This window comes from Pimephales promelas, chromosome 19, assembly GCF_988280905.1.
Source record: "Pimephales promelas chromosome 19, fPimPro1.hap1.1, whole genome shotgun sequence".
NCBI lineage: Eukaryota > Metazoa > Chordata > Actinopteri > Cypriniformes > Leuciscidae > Pimephales > Pimephales promelas.
The window spans coordinates 19,205,399-19,219,748 of NC_142787.1; the positions used below are offsets into that span (position 1 = coordinate 19,205,399).

At 37.1% G+C, this 14,350-nt stretch overlaps 2 protein-coding genes across 9 annotated transcripts in view; both read right to left on the reverse strand.

The window, feature by feature from the left end:
• cacna1bb (calcium voltage-gated channel subunit alpha1 Bb) overlaps nt 1-11,150 on the reverse strand; it is a 127,321-nt gene extending 116,171 nt beyond the window's left edge. The window contains exons 1-4 of the mRNA XM_089123612.1: nt 10,777-11,150; nt 8,438-8,738; nt 5,745-5,999; nt 2,391-2,496 (exon numbers count right to left, since the gene is read on the reverse strand). Of these exons, the coding sequence (XP_088979738.1) occupies nt 2,391-2,496; nt 5,745-5,999; nt 8,438-8,738; nt 10,777-10,843 (729 nt within the window). The 5' untranslated portion in view covers nt 10,844-11,150. The remainder of the gene's footprint in view (nt 1-2,390; nt 2,497-5,744; nt 6,000-8,437; nt 8,739-10,776) is intronic.
• Nucleotides 11,151-11,279: 129 nt separating this feature from the next.
• Nucleotides 11,280-14,350, reverse strand: part of ehmt1b (euchromatic histone lysine methyltransferase 1b) — a 34,274-nt gene continuing 31,203 nt past the window's right edge. For all 8 annotated transcript variants that reach the window (XM_039688255.2, XM_089123610.1, XM_039688253.2 and 5 more), the window contains 2 exons: nt 13,165-13,340; nt 11,280-13,066 (listed from right to left, as the gene is read on the reverse strand). In XM_039688255.2, coding sequence (XP_039544189.1) covers nt 12,883-13,066; nt 13,165-13,340 — 360 coding nt within the window. In that variant the 3' untranslated portion in view covers nt 11,280-12,882. The remainder of the gene's footprint in view (nt 13,067-13,164; nt 13,341-14,350) is intronic.

Below are 14,350 nucleotides of genomic sequence, written 5' to 3' on the forward strand. Positions count from 1 at the left end.
TGAACCCTCACTACAGGGAACCATGAAGAATGAAATAACTCTTCTCTATCTTTGAAACACAGGTCCTTAAAGGTAAAGAACGCTAAAATAACAATTGAGTCATTTTTATTCACCCTGGTGTTGTTTTAAAGTCGTATGCCCTCTTTTCTTTTTCAGACCACAAATAGAGAACTATAAAAGGAGAACTAAGGAGTCCCTCTCACGCTTTTAAATAACGAGAGCAAAATTATCACAGAATGGTCCCATCCAACATGTGTCATATATTCCAAGTGTTCTGGGGTCAGGATTTTTGTTAAATAATACATTCAGTTTCAATTTGTTTTTTTATGAAACCCTATATACCCCCAGAACACTTGGAATATATGAAACGTGTCGCATAGGACCGTTATGTGTGTCACGGCTGGTTGAAATACAGGAAGAAAAAGGTGAGATGGATCTATTCACAGGTCAACAAAACTCAAAAAGGTAACTTTGCATGTACTGCTATCACTTAGGGTGTACTGACCTTTGTTGCCAGCTATTTTGACAATAATGGCTGTATGTTCAGTTATTTTCAGGGAACAGTAAATATATACTGCTATACAAGCAGCTCACTGACTACTCTAAAATATATCCAGGTTTAATTTCTATAGTATTGCCCCTTGAGAAGATATACTAAAATGTTTGCTAAAATGTAAGGGGTGCAAGATACTGTATATATAGTATATGCAGTATATTAGAAATTAATAAACAAGAAATGTACACTTTCATTCTAATCATCAAAGTGTTCTAAAAATTTTTGAAGGAATTTTTCAGCAAAAAAGAAGAAGAGTGTCCTTCATTATATGAAAAAAGAGTGAAGTAGAGTAAACAACATGCATTTTGTGATACACTAAAGAATGATTTGGATTTGGAACAATATGAAGGTTTTTGAAAATCAAGATTTTGAATTGAAGATTTTTGAAAATCAAGTTGTAATGTTGTTGACATGTTTATGTGGTATTTTTAATATGCTTTAAGACAAACCATGTGCAAATTCATCAGTCAACACCATTGCTGAGTATTTTCTCCTTAAAACTGCACTGAACCAAAGACAGCATTGAAAATGCAGTTTGAAATCGCCCGTGTTTCCTACCATCACAAAAATGCAACCAATCCTGTCAACGTACAAGGCTTTTCACCACTTTCTATGATGTTCAAAGCGGTTCAAAGGATGCTGATTTTGAGAAGGCAGCTGTCTGACTCTGAGATGGTGAATGGGAATGTTTGTATAACATTAGCATCACATTATTAGCTGTTTAATAACGTAATCCAGCCAAAGACTAATCATATCAATTACCGTTATGTGTCTGACATAAAGAAATTCCGATACAGCAACTTGTGACAACCCTGTATAATTTGCTCTACCCCTTTCTTGCTCTGAATCAGTTTCTGGATCAAACACATACATTAAAACTATATTCCACTTACTAATAACATTTAGTTGACAGAATGGATCAGGAAATCTGAGCTGGTGTGATTGAGTGGAGGTGGAAACCAATTATGGCTCCGTGTGGTGTAGAGTTACATTCAAGCATGAAGAAATTATTTTCACAGGAAAGAACTTTTAAATACGTCGTATTTTGTATTTTCTAGCATCAGGGGGCTGTATTCGAGAGGATCCCATTGACCTTATTGGCTCACGCTGTTTTCCTTTCTGTGATTGCAGCGCTCCTCCAGGGAGTACGGAATCCAACATTACCGCCTCCATATTCAGCTTTACAAAGAGACTATTACCGACTTAATCCGCCAACATGTCCAGTCCCTGCTTTAATTGTGCAGCAACACACTTTGAGGCAGCTCTGTTATATCACTTTGACTCAACAGGCACAACTGCTGTTGTGAGCAGGGGAATAAGAGCAAGGCAGTGGATCAAAGCCTGCTCGGCAGGGGTTAAGGTCGGATCATGAAGAAGCAGCGTTATGCACACATTTGTCAATGGTTCCCAGCAGGATGGGTTTTAATGAGACAGAGACATGGCTCCTGTGTGGAGAGCTTGGGTGGTTCTCAGTGGCCCTGGATGGGAGCTCTGAGAGTGGGATAACAGGCACAGCCTCTGCTCCAACAGGCTCACCAGTCACCCACGCCAACCAGTGCAAGACCGCTAAAATGATCAATCAATATACTCCAGCGGGGATGTCGGGTGTGTGGGCGGAACGAAAAGCAAGCCAAATACACAGTTATCTCTGACTCGCTCTGCTTTTAGCAGAATGCATTGTCATTGCTGTTTCTCTCTCCTAAGAGACAAGCTTACAGTCATATTCAGGACAAAACGAATGATCTAATTTCTGATAGACGTGTTTAAAGCAATGAAACCTTAATAATCAAGAGTGAATGAAAAAACAACAACAACAAAGAAAGCTGATGCTCACCAAGCGTTCAGACATGGGGGTCTTGTCCATGGCTGGGAGATGCTGTTCGAGGGCCAGTACGATGCAGTTGGCGATGATGGTTGTGAGGATCAGGTACTCAAATGGAGTGGACAAGTCAAGGAAAAATTGTGGAACAACAAACAATGCAAGTCAAGACAATGACAAATCCAAAACATTCTGAGGAGGAAAGGATTATAATAAAATAAAAAATTGCATGAAATAGCTACAGGCAGAGTAAATTGGACAAGAAAGATGCTGATATATCTGCTTTAAAATATTGGCTTAAAAGGACAGTGCGCATATTTGTATAGACCATTTTGCAAGATGTAAACACTGGTCCAGAAACACTTCCTGTTTCGGTTTGTAACCATTTTCTTTATTTCACATGTAAAGAAAACATCTTAAAGATGTTTGTTTAACTTTTTGATTCAGTTGTATATGTTCTGTTGGTTGTACATATACAACTATATCTTTATCCCAGCTTTATCCCAGCTTTTATGTAGTGTTAAAAAACTGAAACAGGAAGTGCTTCTGGACCAGTGTTGCTTACATCTTGCAAAATGGTCTATTTAATTTATTCACTCTCATGTCATTCCAAACCTGCACTAATTTTCTTCTGTGGACCACAAAGACAACTTTTTTTTCTCCATGCAATGAAAGTGAATGATTGGACCCCATTGACTTTCCATCATCTTTTGTGATCCAGAGAACAAAGTAAGTCATATAAAGTTGTATATATAAGTCAAGACAATAACAAATTCAAAACATTTAAAAAAAAAAAATGCATGAGCATGATGTAAACTGGACAAGAAAATGTACTGATGTGTATGCTTTAAATGTGTATGACTTATGGACAAACACAAAGCACAAGAGACAAAAAAAATAATAAATCACTTTTTTCCCATATAATGACCAGGTACGTTGTTTGGGCCTCAATGACTTGTTCCACAAAATAAAGTAAGTCATATAAAGTTGGATATACAAGAATCATCCGTATTCATACAGTACACTTGTCGTGAAGGGCAATATGTAGTATTCAGCAAACCTTAACCACTTGCTTGTTGCTTGTATCGTCACAAAAAGTAAACTATATTATCGCCCTGCTCTAATCTGCTAAATGTGACTTAAAGGCATAAAGATATTAAAATATTATTATAACATTAACATCATAAAATGCCATCGAAACAATCACTGCCTCCTAATTGTTTTAATACAAATCTGTAATGACACAAGGGTAAGAGAAATTTTGGGGTGAACTATCCCTATAAGAGCATTCCTTAAGGGTAACTAGTGAATTTCCCCCACATACCACACCAAAGACAAATGGATTGTGTCCACATTAATCACACTTAATCACAAAAATCATTAGGAGATGAGGACAGAGGACACATACATTTAAGCTCAATTAAGCAATTAACAGCCAACATCCCTCTGTCCTTGGCAGTTTTACTGCATCTAGGAGTAATGCTGAATATATTTACACCACCTCACTCCATGCTGGAAGTGACATACAGAGGTCTGGACATAAAAATGAGGTATGCTTTCAACACTGAAACATGACAGTGCAGCGATTATGATTACCCACTAGGTTGGCATGATGGTTTCTCTCTCGGCGCAGCCATTGTGCAACCTTACTGCGTCTATAAAATGTTTGTGTAAGCCCACCAATCTTGTCATTATTAAAATCTTTTCATCTTTTTAGAGGAAATACTAAAAGACTGCTACCATCTTTATGGATGGTCAGCCATTATATTCCATTCTTAGGACAGGATCCATTTTTCCAACTCATTTTCCATGCCTGTTCCCTGTGGCTATAGTCTTTATGGGATTGCTATTCATGTAGGCAAGGAATGGAAAGGAAATGTCCAATGGCCACTTCAATCACGTTTTTGTCACCCCCCTGAGGGATCTCTACATAGGCTACTATGGAAACCTAATGCTATATGTGCCTGGATTCCTGAATTTGTATGCATCTTAAATGGACCGCACAACAAATTGGAAGCATTAAAAATAAAGATGGAATATCTAAGTGTAAGATGCTAATAATTCTAGTAAATGTTGGTGACTAGAAAATAAGTGTCTAGGTTTCAGGACCCTGGAGAGCGCCATAGCTCTTCAGAAACACTGCGCTATCCAATTAAAAATAACTTGGGTTCATTTTTTCTCTATTTCAAAAGAATTTTAAAATGTAAAATGACTCTAACCTTTCACTGAATTAACCGTCGTAAAACGGATTTACACAAACACCAATTTATTGTGTATTAACGAGCTACGTCGCCAGATTACAGTTATGCTAATTAAGTATATTAGTCTACTTGGCGAAACTACTACTACAAGGCCTACTATTATCATTACCAAAATCATTATTACTACTACTACTACTAGTGAATACAACTATTTATTGAACATTATTACCGTTGCCGCTGGGAAATTTAGGCTACTAAATTACAATAGGCGCGCTACACAGTTAGCTGCTAGCCTAGAAGAAGCTTTACTTTGTTTATAGCTAAATAAAATGTATTAAACCATAGCCCTGAGACGGGATTTTTTTCACTTGGTAAACTTAATCCGGTGTTATTTTGTTTCATGTTTCACCCCTGTTCATACTTTATCCCGACATTTCTTGGAAGAATACTACACAGGCGCGACCCGTTTAAATAAATCAGTCTGTGTAAACGACGCACAGCTGCTTCGAAACACATAGCAAAACAATAGCCTCTTCATTGTTCGACATTCTAACCGATTCCCCAAGATACTGAAACTAAACAGCGAGCAAAAAGTTTCAATGAGCAGTTTACAATAAGGATATGAATATTCAATAGGGAAGCGCTGAGCCGATTTATGATTGGTTGTCTGTGGTTAATCAATCCGACGTGACGTTCTAGCGCCGGTTGTTTCATCACATTGTAAATATGCATTTGACGACGGCAAACCCCTTTTGAAACGGTATTTGCTGCTGGGTTAAACTAGTCTAGCACATAAACCAGGGTTAAAAAAAAAAAAAAAACTAAACCATAAGTGCAGTATGACAGGAGCCTATGAAGTCCATTTCGAGCGCTGCCTAACAATAAACGAGCAACTGCGTTACTTGCCTACGCTTGAATTAGAAAATAAAAGAGGCTGATGATCAGCCAACACCCTGACACGACCACCAGCTGCCAAATGCCTTAAAGTGCGTGAACACGTGAAGACAAAAGGGTGCCAATCACCATGCACGCAACAGTTCATTTGACATTGCCAGATCTTAAAGGGTGTATTATATGCTTCAACATAATGATAATGAACGGAAATTTAGAAGTGGAAGAGTAAAAAAAGCTATATCCATTTGGCATAAATGTTGAACAACAAGGATATGGCCATTCGGTTATTCTTTTGGCGTATTTCCTGATGACATTGTCCTCACTGAAGATGAACAAAGAGCGGTTGACAGTGAAACAGTTCTGTTTGGTTTGTTTAGGGTTATATAAAGCCATTGTCCTGGCTCTCTGAGCCATCGACTGTTTGTACATTCTTTGACCGCCCGAGGGACCTCCCGCCCGGGCTCCCCCTCTCCCGGCGCCCGCTGGACCTCCATAGCGGGTGGGCAGATCGTCTCCAAAGCGAGCCATCCTAGACATGCAGATATCCAACAGGTAAAATCCAAACTGGCATTAAATATAAGATAGAGAGTGCACATTACAGTACAGACTTCTGTTACCACTTAGAGTCCCCATCTGTCTATGTGAAGTGAAATAAAAAAATATTATAAAAGTCCCTTTTTACAAGCTCCCCGTGCGCCCTCGGCTCACTCCATTGCTCAGACAATTGCAACAAAAAAAGGAAACTTGTCATTGAAATGTCATTCCAGTTGAGAGCATTTCAAACAATAGAAAATGTGTAACCATCCAATTCGTACCACATCCGTCCAACACAACCTGATCCAGCTGACAGGTCACGAAACCAAAATGTGCACCATCACTTACGCGTCATGCTAGACGAAAAAAAAACTGTTGTTGGAATTAAAAGCGCGAAGAAAGGTATTCCATATCCACGCGCACACGTCTACGGCTGTTTTTTCTCTTTACCGATGATTTGCTTTCCGCTTCGACTCAACAATTCCACTTGGAAACGCGTACGTTACGAATGATGCCAAGTGAGTGGAGTGGAAGCTGGTGCGCGAGACTCTCACACGTGACGCAAACGGCCCTATAGGCAGGACCACCTGCTGGAGAGCGCGTGAGGGGGAGGGTGTTTTAATTGATGATCAATGAATGATATTTATAACTATGTCTTATTGTTTGCTTAGACCGATTATATGATTAAAAGCGCCGAGTAAAAGTACCATTTTTGATAAATGACTAAAATTAGCCATTTATCAAAAATGAGGTACTTTTACAAATAAGGTACAATATATATATATAGAGAGAGAGAGAGAGAGAGAGAGAGAGAGAGAGAGAGAGAGAGAGAGAGAGAGAGAGAGAGAGAGAGAGAGAGAGAGAGAGAGAGAGAGAGAGAGAATACCACACTGATAGCCAAAGTCAATGGTACAATTACACAAAAGCTAATTGTAGCTTGGCTAATTGTTGTCTGTCAGTACATTATCAAGGTGTATAGTGTGCCTTTATTTGGTTATTTTTATAATGTGTTTGGCCACATAATAGGACAAATTTGATGACTGAACAAATTTAGGTAGGCTATCTAAAAGGGGAAACACCATGTGGGCCTTTTGCTGTTAAATAAAGCTATATTTACTACTACAGAAAGCATTTTTCATTATATTTAGTATGGTTCAAAAAATGTCCACAGTAACAATTGGAATTTAAAATGTACATAGAAATAAATATAAAGTTTAAGGATTTTGAAGGTTGTGACAAAAAAAAAAAGAAATATTCAAATTCTACACTGTCACAAATCAAATTAGTACATTTGTGTCAATCACTTAGTAAACTAAACATATGGAAACATGCTCTTTGGATAAGATTTAAATCATGTTACATCAGGTCATTATATATAAATACGTTATATATTGCATTTGTATTGTTTGTACTGTATATTAATGCAAAATAGAAGAGTGATTTCATAAGTGGACCTCACCATGTTTATTTGTTGTTTGTATATTTAACCAATATTTTCTATCGCTCACATAAACCTTACAACACTAAATCTAAATTAAAACATCACTGTTAGAACTACAAATCATTAAAATATTAGATTAGTTGGTCCCCATTTTTGGTCTCACAAAACATGATGACACACATTCACTCCACCTCTCTAAAGAAGGAAAGATTCTTAGAAATAACCAGCATGTCCAGATGTGAATCTCCTGGCATTACGGTCAGTAAGTGTGAAAGATTTTCTGTGTGCATGCAGCCAGTCAAGACCCAGAGGCACAAAATCTCACAAGAGACTCCGGGCTGTTGAGCTAATCTCTGGATGGCAAACCAGAGCTCCATATAACACCCTAGGGCGGCATAACAGTGGAAAGGATTCAAGACACACACACACACACACACACACACACACACACACACACACACACACTGGTTTTTCATGTTTCATGGGAACATTCCACAGACATAATGATTTGTATATTCTATCCCCTAAACCTATCGATCACAGAAAAAAAACAAAAACAAAAAAAAACAGAAAAAACATTTTAAAAAAATTCTTCACATTTTCAAAAAACCCCACTTATGATTTATGAGCTGTTTTCCTCATGAACACTTGTCCCAAGGACTTCAGATTTTACCTGACATTTTGTCCTCATAACGTAGTGCAATGAAATTCATACATTTTAGGTATGTGCAAGTGCTTTTGAGGCTATTACAGTATACAGTATATCTTTCTGTTGAACTTTTAGGACCCCTAGTGGCTAGTATAATGAATTACAACTGATCGATTGCCACTTTCTGTGACTTCTGGGAAATTCAGCTTAAGTCCTCTCAGTATTGGCCTTTTTATTAGTATTGCACTTTAAACTTCCAGCAGACCATGATAAAGAAGCTAATAACCTTAAGTGTGGGTTACATTATACATTATAAATGACTTTCATTCCCTGTGCTGCTCACCTCTCCTCCTGTGGTGTTCCCTGCTCTTGACATATTTCATGGGCACTGATGATATCCGTGTTCCTCAGCTTACGGGGCCTCTCCAGCTCGACAATAGTGTCATATTTGCTAGGTTTGGCAGTGTTCTGGTCATCTCTTGCAGTTTGGCTCTCTTCATACAGACTATCTTTGCTGGATTTTTCTGTGAAAGGTGCTCTTCGGTTCGTCTGCTTGTCTGGTGGCTCAGAAGTCTGAGCCCAGGAACTGAACTCTGCCCCCAGAGTTAACATCCGCCATGTTCCAAGTGTGGCCAAACGGGCAGCTTTATTTTTGACAAACAGACTGAATGATTAATTTTGCTTAAAGAGCGAGACAAGTGCATGGTTGAAAATAAATTGCCAATTATTAAAGTCCCCCTATAGTCGATACTGTATGTATGATCATGTTTTAAAACAGCTTGAACGCAACTCTACAGCCTTGTATGGCAAGCCGTTTTAGCTTAAATTGTATCCAACCTTACTCGTCATAATTGCATTTTTACTATGGCAAGCCGTTTTAGCTTAAATTGTACCCAGCCTTACTCGTCGTAATTGCATTTTTACTAGTAACAATTCAATTAGAGAGCTCTACAATTCAATTCTTACTAAGAATTACAATTAGAGAGCTCTCAAATTTAATTATTACTAGTAAAAATTACTATCAGAGCGCTCTCTAATTCAATTATTACTTGCAAGAATTACAATTACAGAGCTCTCTAATTCCATTCTTACTAGTAACAATAGCAATTAGAGAGTCCTACAAATTAATTTTTACTAGTCATATGTCTCCATTGACTTCCATTCATTTTTAATTAGAGAGCTCTATAACTGAATTGTTACTAAGAAAAAAAATTAGAGAGCTCTCTAATTCAATTATTACTAGTAAGAATTACAATTAAAGAGCTCACTAATCCAATTCTTACTAGTAACAATTATAATTAGAGAGCTCTCTAATTCAGTTTTTACAAGAATGCAGTTGCAGAGCTCTCTAATTGATTTTTTACTAGTAAAAAAAAAGGCATTAAAGATATGTATAATTGAATTAAAGAGCTCTGTAATTGCATTCTTACTTGTAAAAACTGAATTAGAGAGCTCTCTAATTATAATTAAAGAGCTCTGCAATTGAGTTGTTACTAGTAAGAATTAAATTAGAGAGCTCAATAATATTAATTCTTACTAGTAACAATTGCATTAGAGAGCTCTCTAAATGAATTGCTACTAGTAGAATGCAATTGCAGAGCTCTTTAATTCAATTCAAGAGCTCTCTAATTGAATTGTTACTAGTAAGAATTTAATTTGAGAGCTCTCTAATTGCAATTGTCACTAGTCATAATTGGATTAGAGAGCTCTCGAATTGTAATTCTTACTAGTAACAATTCAATTTGAGAGCTCTGTAATTAAAAATGAATGGAAGTCAATGGAGACATATGACTAGTAAAAATTCATTTGTTGAGCTCTAATAGTAATTGTTACTAGTAAGAATTGAATTAGAGAGCTCTGCAATTGTATTTGTTACTAGTAATAATTGAAATTAGAACGCTCTGAAACTTAATTTTTCACTAGTATGAATTGAGAGCTCTCTAATTGTAACTGCTACTAGTAAGAATGTAATTGTAGAGCACATAAACACTTAATGCAACACATTAACACACAAGTGTAACACAAAATACACTTTTAGGCCACATAAAGTAATAATTACCTGTATAACAAAGTTTTATGTTTAGGGCCAATAAGATTTTTTAACACTTCATTTTACAGTCCTGTTACCCATGTACATACTATGTACTTATTATAGTAATTACAATTACTGGCTAGGTACTAACCCTGAACCTACCAATTAGCCAGTACTTTCAAGGTACAGTAAGTACATGTAAGTACTGTAAAAGCAAGTGTTACCGATTTTTTTTTCCATTGTGACATTTTTAATAATTTTAATGCCAATTACACAAACGTCCCCTATAATTCTTATCCCTGCGAAGCAAAAAATATTCTCATTACTGTAATGCAAATAACTATTATATATATATATATATATATATATATATATATATATATAATATTATATTTAAATTGCAGTTCAGACTAAGTATTTATATATTACGTGACCTGGTCATGTTTTTGTGAGAATCACCGACAAAAATATTCAGTCTCAGCAGAAGCACATCATTTAATGTCACTAAACCCAAATGCCACTAAAGAGTTATTTACAGCATCATCGATCATTAAAATAAGTCAAGGGTTCACTGTAATAAATATGAGTAACAATCCACAACCCAGTTAATGACACCACAACCTTGCAAAACAACCCAGTGAACATCTTACCATAGATAACAGTGGATTTTCTCTCCTCCCAATCAGAGTCACGTCGAGCCGACCTCTTCATATTCATGCATCCACAAGCCTATCCACAAAGCGTGATCCTCATAATTGTACTGACTGAAAAAATGAAACATAGTCAGGACTTAAAGTTTGCAGCTGTGGAATGCGGAAAGGCGGTTTCCTGCCTCGTTAGTTAAAAGCCTTTATCGGCAAGTCAGAGGGCCTCAATCACCAGCTTACATTTCATTGGATCAATTACAACCAGAATCTTAAGTAATCAGGAAGAGAATAATTAAGTTTATAAAGCTGAACTTAATAAACAATCAAAAGGCTTCCTGTTGTGCATAGCAAACTCCTTTGGTATCATTTGTGGGCTTTAAAATGTAACTCCAACGGTAGAAACATGAATTATCTGCTTTCGCGAAAATTGCAATGGGATGAATAGAAGGGATTGTTAGTTTCAGATTCACATGCTTTGTTATTTTTGCATAAGAGAGACAGAGATATATCATTAGTAGTAAATTTATTGAAAAAGAAAAACACAACCAGTAAGATTGTGCATCATGTTTCACTGTCCAGAAATATGTTACAATTTTCTTTTTATCCCCCCTCATTTTGCAGTGTTTTGTATCTATATGTCTTGATTTGCACAACGGACATGACTACACTATCAACATTTAAAAGACTGTAATAGTTTTACCATCAACATGAACTTATGGAACAAAATTGGTACAGGCTACTCATGTCAAACTACAGTTAGAAAAAAAAAAACAGGTCGATTTAAAAATACAAATGAAAAAGAAAAAACAAATTAAACACTTGCTTCAATCGTAATTTACAACTTGTATTCACTTAGTGAGTAATAAAAAAATAAACATAACAAAAAACTTTTTCAGCACCATTCGCGTTTTTCCTACACCTGACCGCATTTAATTCCACCAGAGCGAAACATTCCAGTCCTACTCCTAAAGCACGGGTCTCAAAAGCATGCTAATAGGTTCTGTCATTGTGACTGAAAGTACGTACAGAAATGTTCAAAATATTTTACAGTTTTCGTTTGCATTGATGGGGGGTGCATGTAATATGCATTTAACAACAGCTGCGTCCATCCAGGCCTGTAACATGCAGGATATAACCCATAGGGCTTGTTTCTAGACAAAGATTAAGCTTCGTCCAAGATTATTTAGCACTTCCATTGACGATTAGCCATTAACACGCATTTTTACTCAAGAACTGGGCTTTTACCGGGAGAAAGAGGCCCGTTTATAGGCCTTTTCATGATTTCTGTAGCACTAACATGACGTCCTGCGTCTGTAAACCAATCACGAACAACGGGCGCTAACGTCCAATGACTGCTTGCCTATAGCTCATCTCAAGTTAATACAGTCCACAAAAGGACACGGAAACAACTGTACTGAGGGGGAAAAAAAAAACATCACAAGATTGATATTTAAATGTCATCACATAATTATCCGCATGTTCTTTGAATGTACAAAAAACTAAAAAAAGAAAAAAAAAAGTAATGTAAAACAAACATGGGTAAAGTGTTAAATGATCATTTCAAACTCATTTGAGAATCAATCACTCAGTTTTCGTTCCCCTTGACTGCAGATGTAAAACTGAAGCATAAAGTTCATAAAAGAGGTGTGAACGAGAACGTGTACGAAAAGTTCGAGTCGGGCAGGAGAACACATTGTGACGTCTGAATTGTGCGACAACAATAAGGTAGTATTCAACGGTAATGTCTCTTAAATAGCTCGAACAGCCTTATTCTCCAGAGAAAAAACAAAAATCCACTTTTTTTACGATGTTGAACGGTATGTATCATGGTCCAAACGGGTGGGCTGCCAATAAAAAACCCATACAAAATGTGTGTACTAAACACCTGAAACACCAGACCCAACTGTACATCTCTCACCTAAACCGTGTCAACCAATCAGGCTCTCAGACCACCAGAGCTAAACATGGCACTGTGGGTGTAGCATCAAATGGCCCGGGCAGGTACCCAGAGCTGATTAGAGATGGCAGAGGTGTGCCCATGCTGTTGATGGGACATGACAGGCTGGTAGAACCAGATGTTCTATGTTAAAAACTTGGTTGTCAGGGGGCTTAGCTGGGGCTGGACGGCGTGGACGAGCTGGTATCGGGCAGGGCGCTAGGCTGCTGGTCTCCCGGCGTACTGTCTGCCTGTGTCTGGCCGATGACAGCTGCCGAGTGCTTACACTTAGATGAGCCACACTGGCAGCTGAACAACTTCCCCTTTATGTCCCAGAAGTGATCGCCGTAATCAAACCTGAGGAGCGGAGAGAAATCGAAAACAATGTATTCTAACATATCCAGTCTAACTAAATTCCCAATAAGCAAGTAGATGGATAATGATGTGAATCAGACCCAAGTTCGTCTCCGGCACTGATGTTCTTGCAGGCGAAGAACGCGATGTGAGGAAATCTGAGGTCCTGGTGAGAGGTGAACACTCGACAGGGGAACAGATTCGGCTCACAGTGATGGTTTATGAAGCGGCTGATGTTGCCATAGAAACGTGCGTCAACGCAGTACATATCGCCCACCTGTGACAGCAGTGACAGAAAACAAATTGACAAGATGCTTGTTGTAGAGTAAAGATGTCCATTAGGTCAACTGATGGAGTTTTAGGACACCATTAGGTCACTTGATGGAGTTTATCGGTTCCTTGGCACTGTTGGCTTGCTCAGTTGGGCATATTCCAATTAATTAACCAATCCTTTATACCATTGATCAGCTCTAACAAACGTGGATGTTTTTCCACTAAGAAACGAACATTGTTATTATGTTTTGATTGATACTGTGAAGCTGCTAAAGAGCTAAATAAATATACTTGACTTGACTAAAGAGAGTGGGATATGAGATTTATTCAGCAGGGAATAAATCTCAGTAAATCTATTATATCTCAGAATAAAAAAAGTCAGAATTGCAAGATGTAAAGTCTCAAATGTAAGAAAAAGTCAGAATTATGAGATTTCTTTATTCTGTGGTGGAAAATGGCTACTTATCCTCACCAAGGGTGCATTTATTTGATAAAAAAATACAAAACAAACAGTACTATTATGATATATTACAATTTAGAAAACCGTTTCTATTTTAATATATTTTACATTTATTCCTGTGATTCAAAGCTGAATTGTCAGTATAATTACTCCAGTCTCTGGCGTCACATGATCCTTCAGAAATCATTCTAATATGCTGATTTAGTGATAAAGAAACATTTATTATTTTCAGTGTTGAAAACAGTTGTGTTTGATGAAAGTTCAAACGAACAGAATTTATTTTTACCAATTTAATGTTAATCAATTTAATGCATCCTTATTGAAAAATATATTAATTTCTTTAAAACTTTCTTTGTACTGACCCCAAAATTCTGAACAGTAGTGTTATACATGTGTATACTGGTATAATACAGGTATATATACACTGTATATTATTTCTCATAATAATTGATTGATATCAGTTTTACTCTAATTGCCACAAACAAAATTGTTTGTAGCTTGTTAGATTCTTCCTGTCTAAGTGGATGGTTCTTGGCTAGAATAAGCTGCCATGG